A 20813-nucleotide genomic window follows, 5' to 3' on the forward strand; every position below is an offset into this window, starting at 1 on the left:
GAATCCAGCGGTGCACAGACAATCCAGGAAGTTTTTGGAAAGTGTAGGGGACAATTTCCTGGTGCAAGTGCTGGAGGAACCAACTAGGGGCAGAGCTTTTCTTGACCTGCTGCTCACAAACAGGGAAGAATTAGTAGGGGAAGCAAAAGTGGATGGGACCCTGGGAGGCAGTGACCATGAGATGGTCGAGTTCAGGACCCTGACACAAGGAAGAAAGGAGAGCAGCAGAATACGGACCCTGGACTTCAGAAAAGCAGACTTTGACTCCCTCAGGGAACAGATGGGCAGGATCCCCTGGGAGAATAACATGAAGGGCAAAGGTGTCCAGGAGAGCTGGCTGTATTTTAAAGAATCCTTATTGCGGTTGCAGGAACAAACCATCCCGACGTGTAGAAAGAACAGTAAATATGGCAGGCGACCAGCTTGGCTTAACAGTGAAATCCTTGCTGACCTTAAACGCAAAAAAGAAGCTTACAAGAAGTGGACGATTGGACAAATGACCAGGGAGGAGTATAAAAATATACTCCTCAGGCATGCAAGAGTGAAATCAGGAAGGCCAAATCACACTTGGAGTTGCAGCTAGCAAGAGATGTTAAGAGTAACAAGAAGGGTTTCTTCAGGTATGTTAGCAACAAGAAGAAAGTCAAGGAAAGTGTGGGTCCCTTACTGAATGAGGGAGGCAACCTAGTGACAGAGGATGTGGAAAAAGCTAATGTACTCAATGCTTTTTTTGCCTCTGTCTTCACAAACAAGGTCAGCTCCCAGACTGCTGGACTGGGCAGCACAGTATGGGGAGGAGGTGACCAGCCCTCCGTGGAGAAAGAAGTGGTTCGGGACTATTTAGAAAAACTGGATGAGCACAAATCCATGGGGCCGGATGCGCTGCATCCGAGGGTGCTAAAGGAGTTGGCGGATGTGATTGCGGAGCCATTTGCCATCATCATTGAAAACTCATGGCGATCGGGGGAGGTCCCGGATGACTGGAAAAAGGCTAATGTAGTGCCCATCTTTAAAAAAGGGAAGAAGGAGGATCCGGGGAACTACAGGCCAGTCAGCCTCACCTCAGTCCCTGGAAAAATCATGGAGCAGGTCCTCAAGGAATCAATTATGAAACACTTAGAGGAGAGGAAAGTGATCAGGAACAGTCAGCATGGATTCACCAAGGGGAAGTCGTGCCTGACTAACCTAATTGCCTTCTATGAGGAGATAACTGGGTCTGTGGATGAGGGGAAAGCAGTGGATGTGTTATTCCTTGACTTTAGCAAAGCTTTTGATACGGTCTCCCACAGTATTCTTGCCGCCAAGTTAAAGAAGTATGGGCTGGATGAATGGACTGTAAGGTGGATAGAAAGCTGGCTAGATCGTCGGGCTCAACGGGTAGTGATCAATGGCTCCATGTCTAGTTGGCAGCCGGTTTCAAGCGGAGTGCCCCAGGGGTCAGTCCTGGGGCCGGTTTTGTTTAATATCTTTATTAATGATCTGGAGGATGGCGTGGACTGCACTCTCAGCAAGTTTGCAGATGACACTAAACTGGGAGGGGTGGTAGATACACTAGAGGGTAGGGATCGGATACAGAGGGACCTAGACAAATTAGAGGATTGGGCCAAAAGAAACCTGATGAGGTTCAACAAGGACAAGTGCAGAGTCCTGCACTTAGGACGGAAGAATCCTATGCACTGCTACAGACTAGGGACCGAATGGCTAGGTAGCAGTTCTGCAGAAAAGGACCTAGGGGTCACAGTGGACGAGAAGCTGGATATGAGTCAACAGTGTGCTCTTGTTGCCAAGAAGGCTAATGGTATTTTGGACTGTATAAGTAGGGGCATTGCCAGCAGATCGAGGGATGTGATCGTTCCCCTTTATGCGACATTGGTGAGGCCTCATCTGGAGTACTGTGTCCAGTTTTGGGCTCCACACTACAAGAAGGATGTGGAAATATTGGAAAGAGTCCAGCGGAGGGCAACAAAAATGATTAGGGGTCTGGAGTGCATGACTCATGAGGAGAGGCTGAGGGAACTGGGATTGTTTAGTCTCCAGAAGAGAAGAATGAGGGGGGATTTGATAGCAGCCTACAACTACCTGAAGGGGGGTTCCAAAGAGGATGGAACTCGGCTGTTCTCAATGGTGGCAGATGACAGAACAAGGAGCAATGGTCTCAAGTTGCAGTGGGGGAGGTCTAGGTTGGATATTAGGAAACACTATTTCACTAGGAGGGTGGTGAAGCACTGGAATGCTTTACCTAGGGAGGTGGTGGAATCTCCTTCCTTGGAGGTTTTTAAAGCCCGGCTTGACAAAGCCCTGGCTGGGATGATTTAGTTGGGAATTGGTCCTGCTTTGAGCAGGGGGTTGGACTAGATGACCTCCTGAGGTCCCTTCCAACCCTGTTGTTCTATGATTCTATGCCAGGGGCTCTGTGCGCCTTCCCTTCTAGGCAACCAACTCAGAGCTTAGTTGGTCCTACCCCACTGCTGTTCCATGGCCACAGGGTGACAATGGGTTTGGTAGGGGTCAGTCCAATTCCTGGGAGGTGTGTATGTGTGGGGGGAGGGTGTTTCTACATAAAACAACCCCTCACTTAGTGCCCTGGTTTAGCTACAGCGGAGAGGCCAGAAGCACCGTGGAGAGTGGGGCTTCCAAAGACTCAAGAGTTAAGACAGCGAGCCTAGCTCCCTGTGACTTTCCCTAGGATGGTGGGGGCTAACTCCCTTCGACTCCTTGGAAACCACCAGCCGTCTCTCCCCCATCCTTCCGGGCCGAGGCTGAGGTGCACTGGTGGGGAGGGGAGGGGGCTCTGCTAGTCCCTGTTCTGTGCGAGGGGTGGGAGGTGTCAGTCTCTGCACCTGTCAGCCAGCCCTGGCTCAAGCACTAAGGCCCAGCTCCTCGAAGGTATTTAGGCACCTAACTCCCATTGATTTCAGGCACCTAAATACCTTTGAGGAGTTGGGCTGAAAAACTCTCCATTGCCACAGGAGGAAGCAGATTCCACCCCCATTGAAAGCCGGTGCACAGATCACTTCACACACTGCCCCTTGGGAGTAGCTCAGGATCAGTCTCCCCTTGTGCAGATGGGGGCAGTGACTTGCCCAAGGTCACACGCAGAGCCCGTAGCAGAGCTGGGAGTAGAAGCCAGAAGCTCAAACAAGAATTAATCCAGGGAAGTTCCCTGGCCTCTGTTACATGCAAGATGATCACACAGTCCCTTGTAGCCTTAGAATCTATGAAAAGAACAGGAGTACTTGTGGCACCTTAGAGACTAACAAATTTATTAGAGCATAAGCTTTCGTGGGCTACAGCCCACTTCTTCGGATGCATATAGAATCTATGAGTCACGACTAGACTTGCCACCTCTGAGATACAAAATGCTGGGGCAGCAGGAAGGATCCTGAATCCATAGAACTGGCCAGCTGACTGTGTATTGAGCATCCTGACCGAGTTCCCAGGACAGCTATGTCAAACAAGGGATGAGCTGGGAAAACCTGGGCAGGTGGGGAGCCTCATCCTGACTCCCATGCTGGTGCTTTAACAAGACCATCCTTTCCCCTTTACTTCATGCAACGATTCCCTGATGACTGTTCCTCCCTCCCCCATGTGGCATTTTGACATCACATTCACATGGCGCTTTGCACTAGTGATTCACATTTTGCAACTATTCCTTTTCTTGCCACATCAGGGTTGAGAAATGATCCATAGTCCCTTAGCTCAGCCCTAGGCTGGGACTTCTGGCTGGTAGCAGGTGATGTCTGTTATGACACAGACCAGAGAGTATCAGTGCTGGGAGCCAATCAGTGGTAAGGGAGCGTGGCTTCCATCATTGCTAGGAGCTGCTGCCGGGGTGGGTATCAATTCGGCTGCAAGGTGAGTCTTATGATTCTAATTGTTTTTTAAATGCAAACTAGATCTGTGTACAGCAGTTGGCATTTTGGGTTTGCAATCCTTAATGCTGACTACTGGTTAGTGTAACTGCGTGCCTGCACCATGGGCTGTGCAGAGCCATCTGCGTACTGTCTGTTGGGATCGTACAGAAAGACATAATGGATTCAAGTAGAATTTTAATCTGCACATTAATTGCAAACTAATTAGCTTGAGTTGCTGCCTTTGTTAGGCACTGCACATCCTAGCCAGAAGTACAGCAGGTTAGGTCCTTCCTTAGCAGCGGAACCATGAGTCAAAGGCACAAGGATTGATAGCTGTCTCATACCTGTCTAATGGCTCTAGAGTAGGTTCTGCAAGGGATATCTGTGGCTCATTATGTACAGCGTGGTCATTGCTCAGGCGAGTTTCTTGTTAGCTGTCACGTGGACTGGATTCTCAGGGCCTTCCTGACAGCACACGCAGCCTAGACAGTCTTCAGAGATGCAACGCCACCTTGCTTGGAGATTTTTTCCAAAGCTGATTAGTGCTTTTTAGGATGAAGGCCGCAATTTCCGTAGTGTGAGAGAGGCCCCTTTTGTAATAAGATTAAATGGGGGAGAAGGGGCAAAATAGCCCCACAGCAACAAGCGAGGGAGGGTGACCTACATTTGAACAAGGAACAAAGGGTTCGGTTTCTAGGCTCTGGTCTTGCACTGCAGCACTCTGTGCCTCTCTGCAGGGGGATGCTCCGTTGCCAGTCTGTGTTAGACCTCATTGCTTGGGGAGGGCTATCCATTCAACTGCAAGCTGTGGGCTCCCTGCCCTGGCCCATGCTATGCAAGAGGTCAGACTGGATCATCACAAGGGCCCCTTCTGGCTTTGGAAGCAATGGCTTCCCTGCTTCTGCTGTCTGATGAGGCTGGGGCAACTCCTCACTTTATAGAGGGGAGAAAGGGGGAGGGGGGGAAGGCTGGTTTCCTGTCTGAGTAGGTGCGACCACATGGATGCTCACCCCTTCCCTTGGCAGGTCTCGCAGCATTTTATCAGGATGTTGTGCACCTGCTAATCAAAGGGACAGAAGAGTGTCTGTGGGGTGATCTGTTGCTGCCTCTCATGCCACAGGGGGATGACTAACTTTCACAGGGGCAGAAGACTTTCAGTGTTACTTAAACTGAGTCTCAAACACGAGCTGCATTGTGCAGTGACTATTGCAAAAAGTGACTATTGCAAAAAGCCTAGAGGAGGAAGGGAAGTTGCTGGGTGATGGATCAGGGCTGTGGCACTAATTCACATGCACTTCTGACCATGTTAAATGCCGTTCTGGGCTCCCAGGGGCCCTGATCCAAAGTCCACCACCACCAAGGGAAAGACTCCCAGTGGCTGTAATAGGGTTAGATCAGGCCCACATCACTCACGCTGTCTGCTTGGCTAGCATAGAGGGTGTGTGTGTGTTATAAACTGTTCTGCTAAGCTATGCTATAGACATCACTAGTGCAAAGAGGGCAAATGGAATAGAGAGTCATGAGAAACAAGACAGCAAATTAAACACAGACAGAATCATGGCGACAAATCCAAGTGTCTGCTCCGGGGTATGAATCATTACCGGACCTTGATTTAAGCAGAATAAGTTCAGCTTTGGCTCTCATTAGCCATGTGATCAATGCAGTATGATAGTAGGTCTCCCTCCTGCAATTGGATCTGCTGTCGAGGAGCCCAGTGGCAGGATTGGGGCCATATTTAACACTTCTATTGCAGTAGCAGCTGGAGGGGGCCCCATTGAACTAGCTTATTTTATTCTGATTTCTTGGTCTTCCTAGTCCAGTTCCCATTTCTGTGGGAAAGAGTCTCCACTCGTGAAGCCACTGGTGACTGGTCATCACTGGGTTGATAATGCAGACTCTGCAGGGTTGCATTGTTTTTGCAGCCCTAAAACAAACCCCACAGACAACTCCTGTCAGGAAACTATGGAGTGAGATTTTTGGAAGCAAGAACTTTCCTTGACACGGGGAGTTGGGAGACACTTTGCAATTCCACAGTGATGTCAGAGGGCCGAGAAGAGCAAGTCTTTAGACAGAAAGGAGTTCTTAGCCTTAACTAGAGCAGAGCTAGGACTCTGCTAGAGTTTACTGGCAACTAGGTCCCAATGGTCCCCAAGCCTGTGGTAGTTCAGATGCAGGACTTTGACTCAGAGCTAGTTCTGGGTTCCTGAACATCTAGAAATGTGTGGCTATAGGGAGGTAGTGGAGTCTAGTGGGTAGGGCACTAGACTGGGAGGCCAGAGACCCTGGGCTCCATTCCTCACCCTGCCAGTGGCCAGCAGGGCAACCTGGTCTGATGCAGTCACTTCCAGTACCAACAGTCACACAGTGAATGATTCCCCCTCATCCCAGAGCACTGCCTAGCAACAGGGCACCCTAACACCAGGGTTACCATCCCACACCCCTTCTCAAGCCCCAGAGGACTCCTCTCACCCCAATAAATATCCCTCTTGGGACCAGTTTATTACTGAACTACAAATGATCTAAACAGTGCAAATTATCCATAACCTAAAGTCCCAAAACACAGTCCATTTATCATCTCCTGTGCATATAGCCCTCGGGAACCCCACACCATCTTCCCTCAGCATAGCACATACCACGCTCCAGCATCTTTCACCACACCTGGACTCATCTTCAGTTCTCCTCCTTCCAGCTGGAATGTGCCCCATTCTTCCCAGCAGGAACCTGCCCCAGCCTCTCTGCTGGGAGTTTAGTCTCCTTAGGAGATCAACCCTCACTCCCCCTGTTCTATTAAGCTCTCACCTCCAACAGGAGACCCTGGCACTGCAGGGCTGCCCAGAGGATTATGGGGGCCTGGGGCAAAGCGGGGGAGCTGCAGCGCTTGTACTCACCCGGCAGCGGTCCGGGTCTTTGGCGGCATTTCAGGCTCCGCGACTGAAGGGCCCCCCCGCCGCCGAAATGCCACCAAAGCCCCGGACTGCTGCCGGGCCAGGGCTCACGGGGCCTGGGGCAAATTGCCCTACTTGCCCCCGGGCAGCCCTGTGGCACTGTCCCTCTGGGTTTCAGCCTCCTCTAGCACAGAGACATCACTAGGTAACAAATCTGCTACTATTCTGCCTTCAACTCTGGTCAATTCCTCTTACTGCTCTTCAACCCCTGGGACCTTCTCCCTTTCTGCCTCTCTCTGCTCCTTTATAGCCCAGGTGCTGCCTCCCCCCCACCTTCTTAACTGGCCAAACTGGGAGCACCTGTCCTGGTACAGGCACGCTGGACCTGCTTCATTTAAAGGAACTAGCCAGCCAATGACACAAGTGTTCAGAAATCACAAGTCAGGTCCCCCTGCCCCCATTCTCCTAAATGAGGTTGGCTTAAAATCATGATGTTTTTTAAATGATTTTTTTTGTTTCTGAAGTTGGAGACTTTAGGGGGTCACATTTCTGCGTTTTTCTCCACGAGCCCAAGGGCTAAGAACTTCCCTTTATAATAAAGGCAAACTGAGAGCCCCTCATCATCCCAGGACTCCAGGAGCTGGGACTGTAAGAAAAGCACCAAATATTGCAAGGCTTGCCACAGAGTCACAAAAGTTGGACACACTGCCCTGCCTCCGTTTCCCCACCCATCCTTAGCCTGTCTTATCTATTTGACATTGTAAAAGCTCTTCATGACAGCACCTGTCTCTATATGTATGTACAGCCCTTAGCACAACGGGGCCCTGATCTGGGTGTTAATGTAATTTAAATACTAATCTAGGGACATCCTGCAGTCTGGAAGGAGGGTGGAGAGATTGGGGAAGATGAGGGAGCTAAATACTGCGGCTTGGCTGGCCCCTTTCAGATGGGAATCCTTCCCCCAACACACACTTTTATTTCCTTGTTTCAGGCTCCTGGGATGTTGACACAGCGCAGCTGGGAAAATATGAAGATCTTGTGGCTGGCAGCGGTGGCGTGGTGTGTCCTAGCACCTCCAGCGCAGGCCAGCAAGGTGAGGGGCAGAGAGTGGGGAACAGTTACGGATGCAGTCACCAGCCTAAGATGCCACATGCACCTGAGACAGGGACGATAGGGAGTGTGCTTTTTCATGGAAGTTTGCAAAGGTGGTGGGTATTGTAACAAATTGGCGTGTGTGTGTGTGTGTGGGGTGTATGGCACTGCCTTCTTCAGGATGGAACTGGAACTGCTCACCTTTTGTGTCATGTGCCCTATACTGCAAACAGCTAGTGGAGATTCTCCTTCAGCCTGTGCTTTTGGAGCTGGAGGATTTGAGTTCTAGCCCCACTGTCCGTGAAGCTCTGAACGGCCAAGGTAGTGGGCGATTCAGTCCCTATAACAATCTGTTTGGAGAGCTCCTGGCATCTGGCTGAAAGATGTCATTGCTATGAAACATGCAGCGCAGGAAGAAGAGTCATGAAGGAAAGTTACCCCTCATTGGGGAACATCTCGCCCGTCTCATGCCATGTGGGGGAACTCATTGAACAGCTGCTCATGTGCCAGTCACTAATGCCAACTCCTCTCCCCATGCAGAGCTCGGAGGACATCCGCTGCAAGTGCATCTGCCCCCCGTACCGGAACATCAGTGGGCACATTTACAACAAGAATGTGTCACAGAAAGACTGGTGAGTTACCCTCTTATGGGAGGCTTTTAGGGTTCCCCTGTCAAAATAACGAGGGGCTTGACCCAGGAAGCCCGGACCTGGATTTGACACCCCTGAGGTTCAAGGGTGTTGGGCTTGAAACTGAGTTCCGTCCTTCTGCAATGGAAATAGGTCAGAGACCATGTGTAACAGCTCGTGCTGGGTGGAGCTGCTTAGCTGAGCCCTTGCTAGCTATTTACACACCACCAGTCTCTGCACCGCAATGTGATGGGCACTCTGCTCATCTAGAGAGAGACAGGAGTCTGGCAGACGGGGTTCCATGGCCCTACACCCTCTGGAGAGTCTAGTATCCTGTAGCCCTTGTGCTCTGAGGATGACAGTGGAAAGGCTTTAGTACCATCTTAACCCCCTCCCCGGAACAGCTGAGCTGTTAGTATAGTTCTCAAAGCACTTTACAAAGTATCATTAGCCAGATATTGCCGATGGGGAAACTGAGGCATTAAGCTGAGGAGTGACTTGCCAATGTTACATAGCGAGTCAGTGGCAGAGCTGGGAACAGAACCCAGGAGTCCTGAGTCCTAATCCCCTGAATTGACCACTAGACCAACTTGCATAATAAAGAATGAGAGAAGAAAGAACCTAAACATGTGTGATCATAGAATCATAGAATATCAGGGTTGGAAGGGACCTCAGGAGGTCATCTAGTCCAACCGCCTGCTCAAAGCAGGACCAATTCCCAACTAAATCGTCCCAGCCAGGGCTTTGTCAAGCCTGACCTTAAAAACCTCTAAGGAAGGAGATTCCACCACCTCCCTAGGTAACCCATTCCAGTGCTTCACCACCCTTCTAGTGAAAAAGTTTTTCCTAATGTCCAACCTAAACCTCCCCCACTGCAACTTGAGACCATTACTCCTTGTTCTGTCATCTGGTACCACTGAGAACAGTCTAGATCCATCCTCTTTGGAACCCCCTTTCAGGTAGTTGAAAGCAGCTATAAAATCCCCCTTCATTCTTCTCTTCTGCAGACTAAACAATCCCAGTTCCCTCAGCCTCTCCTCATAAGTCATGTGCTCCAGCCCCCTAATCATTTTTGTTGCCCTCCGCTGAACTTTCCAATTTTTTCACATCCACCTGATTGCATTCACCTGATCGGTTTAAAATTCCCACAATGCACCACTGCAATAAGTGTATCTGTGCCATACCCAAAGGCCACAGGGCCTTTCCTTCTCTGGGTTGCTCTTTGGTTACTGAAGTTGGCAGCCTGACCGTTTCCCCAGCATCTCTGTCTTGCACAGCTGCAGGGCATTGTCCTGTGCACAGGGTGCCCTCTACAGACAGGAGAAGAATCACCTCCCACTTGAAGTCATCACCTTTCTGTTGCAAACAGGAGGTGAAGTAGGGAAGCAAAGAACCAACTTCAGCTTCTTCATGGCATTGTGGTTAAGGCACTAGATTGTGTGGTGGTTGGGGCTGTGCCTTTAAGGGCTGGGAACTGGATGCTGAACAAAGCATGGCTCTCGCAAACACTTTAACCACTGGTGATACCCGAACACCCTACACGGGCGGGTCAGGAGACCAGGGTTCAAGTCTCTGTTCTGCCACAGACTCTCCTGGTGACCTTGAGCAAGTCACTTATCTCTCTGGGCCTTGGTTCCCCACCTGTACAATGGGGATAATATTTCCCTACCTTCAGGTGATAGTGGGGTTACATTCACCTGTGCATGACAGATATTGCAGTTGTGAGGATCCCATAAGTAGACAGATGGATAAATTCATGGCTTTCATGAGCAATTCACACTTTGCCGCAAGCCTGGCTCTCTGCTCTGTAATACAGGGGTAACTCCACTGACTTCAGTTACCCTGAGCAGAGAATCAGATCAGCTCCCTTGCTTATGTTCAGAATTAGTCATTTTCCCTGCATTCCATTTGTTCGGATTATGCACATCTGTGGGATTTGCAATCTCGCAATGGCCCATGATTGGCATAGCAGGGGGGCTGTGGCCTGGTACACTGGCAGAGCTGGGGGTGGAAGAGGAAAAACCAGCTCAGTACCTAACCATCCCATACCTGCACTCTCAGCAACTCTGTAATTGGCTTGTTCCTGAGTGCTAACGCCATTTGCCAAATCCCAGGGCTAAGAAGAAAGTGTTGGCGCTGCGGGGGTGTCCTCTGTGGGGTGTCTGCACAGGGCCATGATCACTTTGAAGCTGCAACCTGGATTGAACAAAGGCCCTTGAGCATCAGTGAGCAGACTGTTCCTTATCTAATGACCTCTTTATGCTTGTATAAAGCTTGTATGCTCTTTATGCTTGTATAAAGGCTGGTTTACATAGCAGTGTATATTTCACACCCTCGGGGGCATGGGGTGAGACTTTATTCTGTTAAAATATGGGGCATTTTGCTGACTCATTTACAGGGAGGCATTTTGCTGAATCATTTCCTTTTCCTTGTCATTCCATCGCCTTTGATTTCCAGCTTTATAACACGTTTCATACACATTCAGAAGGCGGGACTTTAATCCATTCTCAAGGACCATTTTTCTTACTTTGCTTATCTGTAAATGTTGTTTCTTATCAGTAAATGTAAGTAAACATCAGTTTCGCCAGACACACACAAACCAAGGACAGAATATTTCCATCAGTAGTAATCGAAATGTACAGACAGGCAAAGTAAGAAAAATGCTCCTTGAGAGCTCATTAGAGTCCCACCTTAAAATGTGTTGTAAAGCTGGAGTTAGAGCAGGGCACCAGTTAGGTAGCTTTAACTTTTTGAATCTCAACATCTACTGTCATTAAATAATTATTGTCTGCCCCCTCCAGGATTTCCTGCAACTGTGAACATTTAAATCACTAAAAATTGAAAAAAGTGCTTCAGAATCAACATCGCTATTATCTGTCAAGATTATAAAAAAATTAAATTAAATGGTGCCAAGCCTAGGCACAGAGATCTATTAGTTTATGTCAGGAGAGCGACAGGACTCAGGGGCTGAAAATTACAATGATGGGCCATTAACTGAGTAAGTTAGAGCTACTTAGCCTCATAATTTCTACTCATCAAGTCAGTGAAGCTAGTTTCTCACCAGGATCCTGTCTATCTGCACCAGTTCTCTCTTGGCATAGGCCACAGCTACAGTTTTTTTTCACTGATTTGACTATTTCCACAAGGGGGAAGAGGGTGTTTTTCTCCAGAACTAATTAAATCGGAGCAGCCCCTAGCGTAGACCCAGCTATACTGCTGTACAGGTGCCTTTTACCTGGGTAGCTTCTTCCCTTTCTTGTAGGGGCATAACTATACCAATACAAGCACCTTGATACTGAGAGGGCTGCAACCACACTGGGTGCACTGAACAAAATAGGAAGAAGCACAAGAGACCAGAACAAATGGTTCTGGGCCAGAGCCTCACCTGGTGTAAATCATCATAGCTCTGTGGCGATCACCAGAGCTCTACTGATTTACACCCGCTGAGGGTCTGCCCCATGACTCTCCTCCCGGCAACGGGATGCTCATCTGTATGATACTGTCCACCCACTAGGTGGCACGGTGCGTAACATGCCTTATGTAACCTAACCTCAGCCATGCTGGTGTGGCAGAGGATTAAAGGCCCTTGCACTGAACACAGCTGGTGGGGCTCTCTGAGAAGGAAGCTCTGTAGCCAGTCCATATCTGGCACAGACTCGGAGCCTGACCTGCTAGGAGCAGCCCTGCAACCCACCATGTACAAGAAGTACATGCTCCTCCCCAAATGCCAGGCTGCAGTGAATTTACACTGTCAAGGGTTTTTCCCGTGTGTGTGTGTTTAGTGGTTCGTGGGAATCAACGACAGTGACGAGCCAGGCTGTCGGCCTCCACTGTGTGCTGCTAACATGAAAATCTGGGGCCACAGCTAGGCTTCAACATTTGCCTCCGAGGGAGCACAGGGAGCAGCGTGTCCTGGACAGGCAGAGCTGGGGCTTGTTCCTGGCATGCCCTGCCAAAGCCGCTTCTCTCTTCCTGCAGTGCACGGGAATTGAATGCCTTTGAAAGGGGTGAGGTCTGAGAGCTACTGAGGAGAGCAAGGTACAGTGCACCTGTCTGCATTGTGCCATAGCTCCACACTGCTCTGCCGGTGTCCTTCAATCCTGACCCACAACCCCCCTGCTAGTCCAGCCCTGGACTCCACACACATTGCTTGCCTCTGCCCACGCCCCTCAGTCCTCACATCAGCTACGGTGCCAGGCCTTGTTCTCCCCCAAAAGACTGTCATGTCATGGTGCTGTGTCATGTGACCATACATCATTCACTGACTAGGCTGAGGCCAGAAAACTCATTGCACTTGTGACCTAACTCAGGGTTTGCACCCGTGTGCTCCTGGGGGTGCCTAGAAGCTGGAGCCGGCTCAGATCTCTGAGCAAGTGGAGCCAGTCGCGTAGCTGGCCTGACTGGAGCCTGCGGGATCTGTTTAACCCCAGAGCAGGAACAGCAGCAGGGCAAGATTCCCCCCAAGCCACCCCTACGCCTCAGCCCTGCCCCTCTCTGGGGGAAATCAGCCTCCAGGGCCCATTCAGGCCTTAGCCTCTTTGCTCAGAGGGCTAATTAGCGTGGGGTGGCTTTAGAGGCACAGCCACCTGACCCCAAGGCACTCGCTGAGGCCGTCCTCCTCCAGCCCCAGCTCCGGGGGTGAGTATCTGGGGCACCCAGAGCTTCAGCCAGCCTGCGGCCACCTCCCGTGTAAAGTGATCTGAGCAACTGCTGAGCTCTCCCAGCTGGACTGAGCACAAAGGGGGCTGCTGGACGCAGACAGGCCTGGTGGTTCTCCACCAAGCTATTGGCGCTGCCTAGCATCACCACTAGGGTTCTCCATGACGGCTGGCCGCGCTCCGGGCCCCAGAATACAGGCACCTGCCAGGAGCTCAGCCACCTGCCCCACCCCGCCGCTGACACCGGCTCCTTTGTGACGCAGCAACTGCCTGCACGTGGTGGAGCCGATGCCAGTGCCGGGGAACGACGTGGAAGCCTACTGCCTGCTGTGTGAGTGCAAGTATGAGGAGCGCAGCACCACCACCATCAAGGTAAAGACGGGCTGCTCGCGCCCCTGCCCGACACGCCCCCGGGCAGAACCGCAGGGGCTGGACGTGGGACAAAGGAGATTGCTCTGGGGGCCTGATGCCCGTTCTCCATGCAATGGGGGAGGAAGGGATTCCTCGCTTGGATTCTTTCTTGTCCTCCAGCTTGGGGAGGGGCATAGTAAAGACTTTCCACCCCCCTTCCCCTTGTTGGCTCTGGTCTGGGGATGACGACACTGACCCCCTCCCCTTTGGGAAGGGTGTCGACATTGGGAGATGGAGCAGGGCGCCCAGCTGCTGTTATTGTTGTGAGTAGCTGGGAGGTGGCCATGGCTTGGGAGGCTGGCCAGGCTCCTCCCATGGCCCCCTTCCGCAAACACCGCATCAATCTCCTCCTCCCTGCTGAGCCTTCCATGCAAAGCCCCCTGCCCTCCTGGTTCCTCTTTCCTCCCCGAAGAAATCAGCCCAGTCTCACTCCCCTCCACTTTTATCACCAGCCTGCTCCGGGCCACCCCCAGGTGTCTGCTCTCAGGCCTGCCAGCAGGTGCAGAGCACCCACTAATTTTTCCCCGTGGGTGCTCCAGCCCCAGAGCACCCATGGAGTCAGCGCCTATGTCTGGGAGGGAGGCTGGGATGGGAGCCCCAGTCCACTTCACTGAGGCATTGCCAGACTGCAGCACAGCAGGGGCCCCTCTAGCCTGGTATCTTGGCTCTGACAGTGCCCCGTCCTCCATCCCGTGGATAGTTATGGACTGAGCTGCCCATTGGCGGGGGGGTGAGGGGGGCGGGGATGTTTCCTCCTGAGCCCATCAGTCAGTGGGTTGGCTTGGGGAGGAGGCTGGCTGGCCCCCAGCCCTGCAATCGCCACAGACGTCCCAGAGCCCCTTTTGGTGTGCCCGCAGATCATCATCATCATCTACCTCTCGGTGGTGGGGGCACTGCTGCTGTACATGGCCTTCCTCATGCTGGTCGACCCCTTGATCCGGAAGCCAGACGCCTACACCCAGCCCCTGCACAATGAAGAGGAGAACGAGGTCAGGGGGCTGCAGCGGGTGATATGGAGGGTGGTGGGCATGGTAGGAGAACCTAGAGGAGGAGAGAGAGCAGGGTTAGCTCCTGGGAACGAGGGCAGGCAGACACCAGGGGTCATTATAGCTGATGTTTCTCATCTCCCATCCCACCTGGGTCTTGCTGGGGCTGGCACTTTTTACATGCCAACTAGAAATGTAGAATTTTTCGTTCTGTTTTATTTTTTAAATCCCGGATCTTGGTCCACGTGACGCTCTGAAATGTGAAGCCTGCGGCTGCAAGTTTCCCAGGGCCCAGAGTGGGCCTGCCCGGGGCGGTTAACAGGGGAGTTTTGTGGTCCTGCCCATTTGCGAATTGGACTGATTTTCATTTGCTGAATTGTGGATTGGATCCAAACAAAATGCAAACTGCTCCCATCTGTGTGCAGCCCTGGCGGCCCCCACCTGGCAATACCCTTCTAGAGGGGTGCAGGAGGAGGGTCATTTGGTGAAGGCCCAGACAGTGCTGGGAGGCAAGAGAGCTGCATAGAGGAGCTGACAAAGCTAGAGCTGGTGCCTTTTGACTCTGTAGGGGTGCCAAGGGCTGCACCCCAGACCCCCTATTCCAGGGGCCCCACCTGGACCAGGAGCTGCACTCAGGCCACACCCACCTTTGACAGATCCCACTTGGCTGCATTTTAGGGATCAGCAGTTGATTGGGCCTTTGTGCTGATGGGCCTCGATTGGGCCATTGACTCCCCCTTAACATCCAGTCCCACCCTGCCTGCTTTCACTCACGCCTCAACCTGTCTCATGCCGGGGAGGGGGTTGGTGGTTTTTTATGCTGTCCCCACGGCCAGGCCCTGTATTGTTTAATCTTTCCCCTGCTAGATCCCTGCGTCCATACAGTGCCCTGGGCTCCGGGGTGAGGGGATGCATGTGCCCCATTATTACAATTGTTCTTCCTTTTGGAGGTGACTTTCTAAGCCAGAGAACGCCCAGCCCTCAGCAGCTCTGACTGCTGCTCTGTCTTGCTCGCCATAAACACGGGCTTGGTTTTCAAATCGGCTTGGGATGTTTCGCGCGGTAACGTCCTGGCTTTGCGTATGAGCCAGGGAGTGATGTGAGGATAAAGGACCTGCTACTGCTAGTAGCTCAGGGAGATCTCCTTTAGCTCTGGTGGATTTTAGAGAAGGATCAGCACGTGTGAGATTGGCAAACAGCTATCACGTCACACGTGGTCTTGCTGCCACACCTCTGTCCAAAAGCCACTGGTCCTCTCCTGAGCCCAGCTCTGGACTCAGGCAACGCTTCCATTGACTTCCGTGTGGATTTCAGAGCCAGGACACCAGGATTAGGCCCTGTATATCCTGCCTTGTCTGTCCCCCCCAGCTCCCATCGCTTGAGCAGGGAGGCCACCACGTCCCAGCCCCCAGAGGAAACGTAGATGAAGCTGGTTATTAGTGGGCGGTAATGGTAGTCCAGGTGGCAGGGGGAGTGGAGCTGATGCACACACAGTGATTAGCTGTAATGAGCTAATTGTAGCCCTGGCTCACGCTATAATTGAGAGATGCAGGGGGTGGATTATGGAAGGTGGAACGTGCGGTTCTGGGACCCAGCATTTCCTTTAGGTGTCGGTTGTTTGGAGCTGCTCCATGAGCCGGGACCATGGTGCTGGACAAGCTGGGGTTGTGCTGATCGCTAGATGATCCCTTCCCAATCAGTGGAGCTTCTGGGCTGAGGTTATCATGGCCTCTAGGAGCCACCCTGGCTGCAGTCTCCAGGCCAGCTCAGTCCTGAGCAGACTACCCAAACAAGGGCTGGCCCAGGAGCCTAGCGGCTGCCATTTCACTGCCATGGTGCATGCCCAGGTTCTAAGGTCAGGCCCTGGCTCCTAGGAGAGAGACAAGGCAGAGAAATGGGGCGAGGCAGCCCCCTTGGCAGGGGGAGCCATCTCAGACCCTTCCAGACAACCCCTTCTGGGTTCCCTAGACAGTCACCCTCCTCAGCCAACAGCCTGGTTACTGTCAGCAGGGGCACAAGGAGGATAGGGAGGGGACGCGGACAGGCGAGAGAGAACAGCCATTGAAGGGATGGTGCCGAGGCCTTGAGAGGGGGCAGAACTCGCTGTATCCCGGATGCTGAAAGCTCCCAGCTGCCCTCAGCCGGAGGCGAGTCTCTGCCCCGAGGCCGGCTGACGCTGGCTCCGCCCAGCCATGCCGAGCTCTGGTGTGAGACGCTGCGTGCCACCGGCGGCACTGGGCATTCACCAGTCACCGTCCCAGCCCTGCAGCGGGGACGGCCCTAGGGATGGATTGCGTGCAGCACGTCTGGGCCCCTCGCCTCAGTGTTAACAGGCCCTGGAGGAGCCCACCCTAGGTCAGGCAGAGGATTACCAGGATATGGGGCCTTAAGGAGTCAGGCGGGGGAAGAGTTTTGACCCCAGGCCACGTCGCTGAAGACAGGACACGAGCTCAGCTCCCCCTGATGCAGTTGTACCCTTAGAGCACAGCCTGCTCTTCAGTGGGGCAGGGGAACCCAACGTGAACTTTGGGGAGAGCCCCCTTCCCTGTCCCAGCCAGGGGCAAGGGACGGTTCTGCAGGACGGGATATGCCCCAAGTGCTCAAGGGCGCTTGCCCACGGCGGCCTGGTGTCCCTGCAGCCGTTCGTGTTGAGGGGACCTTCCTCACTGCGCCTGCCCCTGTGCGCTAAGAGAGCACCGCTCAGGAGTAAAATGAAAGACACCTGCCTTCCTTTCAACCGCCTGGCAGGCTTGGCAGGGCTCCCTGCTAGCTGCTGGGCGCATCCCCTCCCAGCGGATTAGCTGTAATCCAGGTGCCCGGACACGCTTTGAAGAGAGGAAGCCAGTGTGTTTGCTGAGAGGGTGTGTGACCAGCCTGGACATGTTCAGAAACACTCCACCCTCCCTGGGACTGATCATGGGGCACCCACACGGTGATTGACAAACACTAATGGGGGAAGATTTGGTCTATGCAACGTGAGGCTATGCAGAGCCCAGAAATCTATTTGTCTGCTCAGTGCTGCGATAGAACCACTGGGCCCCATTCTCGTTTACACACTGGTGTATTGTTCTAGCCCCACTGCCTTTCCAGAGCACCCCCTAGCAGCACTCCAGCGCAACAGCCACTCCACCTCAGTTCCCCAGCTTGTCTTCCGCTGCTCTACCTCCAAAGCCTTCTGGATTGCAGAGGGTTAGCCCTCCCCCTGGCTCCTATGTGGTCCTACTTCTCCCGGGGCTCTCAAAGTCCAGAACAAGTATGAAACAACACATACTCTTCCCTTTCCTCCAGGGGATCTGCGAGGCACCAGCCTGTCCCAGTCCTGACCCTCAGCTAGCTGCCTTCCCACACCAACTGCTCTCTCTGCCTGCTTCCCTCCAACTGGTCAGGGCTCTTCTTTTTATTAAGCCCCACCCTGGAAGCCTCCTGCTCCAGGTGACTCCAATTTGAGCTAACTGGGCTGCCAGGAGTTCATTAATCCCTTCCCACTGTGCATGGAGGCTTCTGTGTGGCTTTGGGGAAGGGATGGAGTAGGGGCAGAGCAGGGGTGGGAAGGGGCAGAGCAGGGGTGGGGCTTTGGGGAAGGTGTGGAGCAGGGGTGGGGGCTTTGGAGAAGGGGTGGAATGGGGGCAGGGCAGGGGCTCTGGGGAACAGGTGGAGTGGGGGCAGAGCAGGGACAACTTTCCTGGCCGGCTCAGCTGGCCGTGGGATGGGGCTGGCCGCTGGAGCAGCACGCAGCTGCGTAGGGCACCAGGCAATTTGGGGCAAAGTCCCTGCCCCAACTGGACTCCTTCCCCAAATCCCGGCCCCAGCCCTGCCTCTTCCCCTGAGCATGCTGTGTCCCCACTTCTCCTCCCAGCACTTGCTGCCGCAGCTGTTTTGCGGTGTAACAAGCTGTGGGAGGGAGGGAGGGGGGAGGAGTGGGAACGCGGCATGCTCAGGGGAGGAGGTGGGGAAGAGGCGGGGCTGGGGTGGGGCTGGAGTCCAGTTGGGGTGAGGACTTTGGGGAAGGGGTTGGAATGGGGGTGGGGCAGGGGTTGAGTCAGGGCTGGGGGCGGGGTTGAGCACCCACCAGCGCCAGGAGAAGTTGGCAGATGGGCCCTGGCCGGCATGACCTATTCAGCTGCTCCAGAATCCTTCATTTTAAAACCATTAAGTGTCTAAAACCATTCATGGCTGAACCTTCCACATGGGCCCCAAGTGTAACCAGTGCAGTGATATCTGCCTGAGTCTGCAGCCAGCCAGAAACAACTCCCCTGTCCCAAGTTCCCAACCCAGAGGACTTCACTCCCACCCCTAGCCCCGTTCCATCTCTGCTTTGTCCCTGCGTTCTCCCAGCACCAGGTTTTTTGCACCTAAACTCTGAAGCTGCCTTTCACCCACAAAAAACAGACACATGCTTCCTTCTAACTGAGGAACGACAAACACCAGATCTGAGAAAGAGAGAGCACAGTGTGTGTGTCTCCTCTGTAACACGCTGCGCCTGCACTGAGCCCACAATGGCAGCAGACTCAGCGCTGTGGCTCAGAAGACCCATGGTCATTTGTACCATTTTCCAGCATGCCCAGAGCAGCTTACACCTGAGAGGAGCTTAGCCCAGCTCCTGTTGGCTGGGGAAGGGAGCAGCTTGGAGAGCAACTGCTGCAGAGCATGAGGGGTCTGGCTAGCAAGTGTGCCGCACACACTCTCAGAGGGCATCTGGATCTGCTGGTGGGATAGCCCTTGTTGGGGGTCCACTCCTCCTTCCTGCTGACACAACATCCTCCAGAGGCATGAGCGAAGCACTGAGCATAGATCAACGTTTGGTCCCGTTAGAGCAAATGAGAGTTGGATCACTGACTTCATTGGGACCAAAGCTGGGATGAACAGCCATGGACTTCAACCCCTTCAGTGCTGGTCCTGCAGTTCCTGCGCTGCCGTGAGAGCAATGGACCATCAGATGGATCTGACAGCAGACTGAAGCCAAGGAGTTAATCACTGACTTGTTCCCCCCCCCCCACCCCTTTCTTCCACACCACTGCTCTGCTCCCTGCTAAGCCTGGCAGCTGTGCAGCCTTAGAAGCCGTGCCCTCAGGGTGCTGCAAAGGAAGGTGCAGTTAGTGGGCGGCTCTCAGCGAGGCAAATGAGGCATGTTAATCCCTTATGAGGTATGTGGCAGCAGAGGAGAGGTGCCTGGAGCCGTTCAGGAAATCCCTCCAGGAACTGGGGAGCCATGCTGAGCTTCAGCACAGAGATAGCCCCAACATCTCCTGCTGCGGTTACAGGAAGTAATGCTTCCTTTTGATGGAGAGATTTTGTGCAAGTTCATGTGGCTGGGAAGGACTGAAATGCAGCAGCCCCGAGACACAGAGGGCAGGGGGAGATTCCTGGGAGGGGAAGGGGAATGGGTGCGAGGGAGTGGAAAGCAAGGAGTCTGAGGGGAGGGAATTCACATTAGCAGTGTGGAGCACTGGCCCTTCTAGTTGCTGGCCTAAAGAAAGGGATAAGAGCCTACTACAAGTACCTCCTAGGGGAGCTGCTCCTTTAGCTCCAGTGCTGGAGGCCTGTGCTTTTAGCACGGGTGATCCTAGCTTTAAGCCCAGTTACACTGAGGACCCACTCCTCCAGTATGCGTCGGTGGGAGTTGGGCACCTCTGAAAATCAGGCCCTCTCTCTGCAAGGAAAACTCAGTCCCGAAATAGCTCTTCCTGTAAAAGTGTCTCCGAACGCTGAGCAGCCTTTTTCTGTATTAGAGATATCACTCCTCCACCCCACTCACTCCCTTGACCTCCTGGTTCCTTCCTTTGCATTGCAGGAGGCCCGCTCACTGGCAGCAGCTCCCGCTCCCACCGGCGCCAGAGCCAACACGGTGCTGGAGAGGGTGGAAGGAGCCCAGCAGCGATGGAAGCGCCAGGTGCAGGAGCAGAGGAAGACGGTTTTTGACCGACACAAGATGCTGAGCTAGAGCAAGCCGGGCATGAAGTGACAGCCCCCTGGGGACAGGCAGCTGCAGCGTAGTGGGGATAGGCCATGTCTATCTCACCCAATAGGACCCCCACAGTGTTTGGTTTAAGCCCCCCTAACCCATCCTCCCCACTGTATTGGCTTTCATAGAGCAAACAAGGCCAAAGTGCCTGCCCATGACTGAGCCCTCTACCCCCTTTGCAGCCTAAGCCAGAGGCACCCTGAGCTTTGCCCAGCTGAGGGCCCCATTGACAACTGCCCTCAAATGGCCCCAAAGGAATCCCAGTGCAGCCACGGTCATCCTTAATAAGGAGACTGGCAGAGACTACAGCTCCCAGCATGTACTGCTCCAGCTAGA

At 53.2% G+C, this 20813-nt stretch overlaps 1 protein-coding gene across 2 annotated transcripts; it reads left to right on the forward strand.

Annotated features, from left to right (window-relative positions):
- The first annotated feature begins 7739 nt into the window (after window positions 1-7739).
- Window positions 7740-20456, forward strand: TMEM9 (transmembrane protein 9). Of its 2 annotated transcripts, none has more exons than XM_065403852.1 (5): window positions 7740-7832; window positions 8372-8463; window positions 13382-13490; window positions 14387-14518; window positions 20307-20456. In XM_065403852.1, exons 1-5 carry the CDS (start codon window positions 7740-7742, stop codon window positions 20454-20456), a joined length of 576 nt encoding a protein of 191 aa, XP_065259924.1. The 2 variants fall into 2 exon arrangements, with proteins under 2 accessions (XP_065259924.1, XP_065259925.1); XM_065403853.1 differs by having other exon boundaries at window positions 7767-7839; window positions 8370-8463.
- The last annotated feature ends 357 nt before the right edge of the window (window positions 20457-20813 follow it).

This window comes from Emys orbicularis, chromosome 4 (assembly GCF_028017835.1).
Source record: "Emys orbicularis isolate rEmyOrb1 chromosome 4, rEmyOrb1.hap1, whole genome shotgun sequence".
In the NCBI taxonomy this organism is placed as follows: Eukaryota; Metazoa; Chordata; order Testudines; family Emydidae; genus Emys; species Emys orbicularis.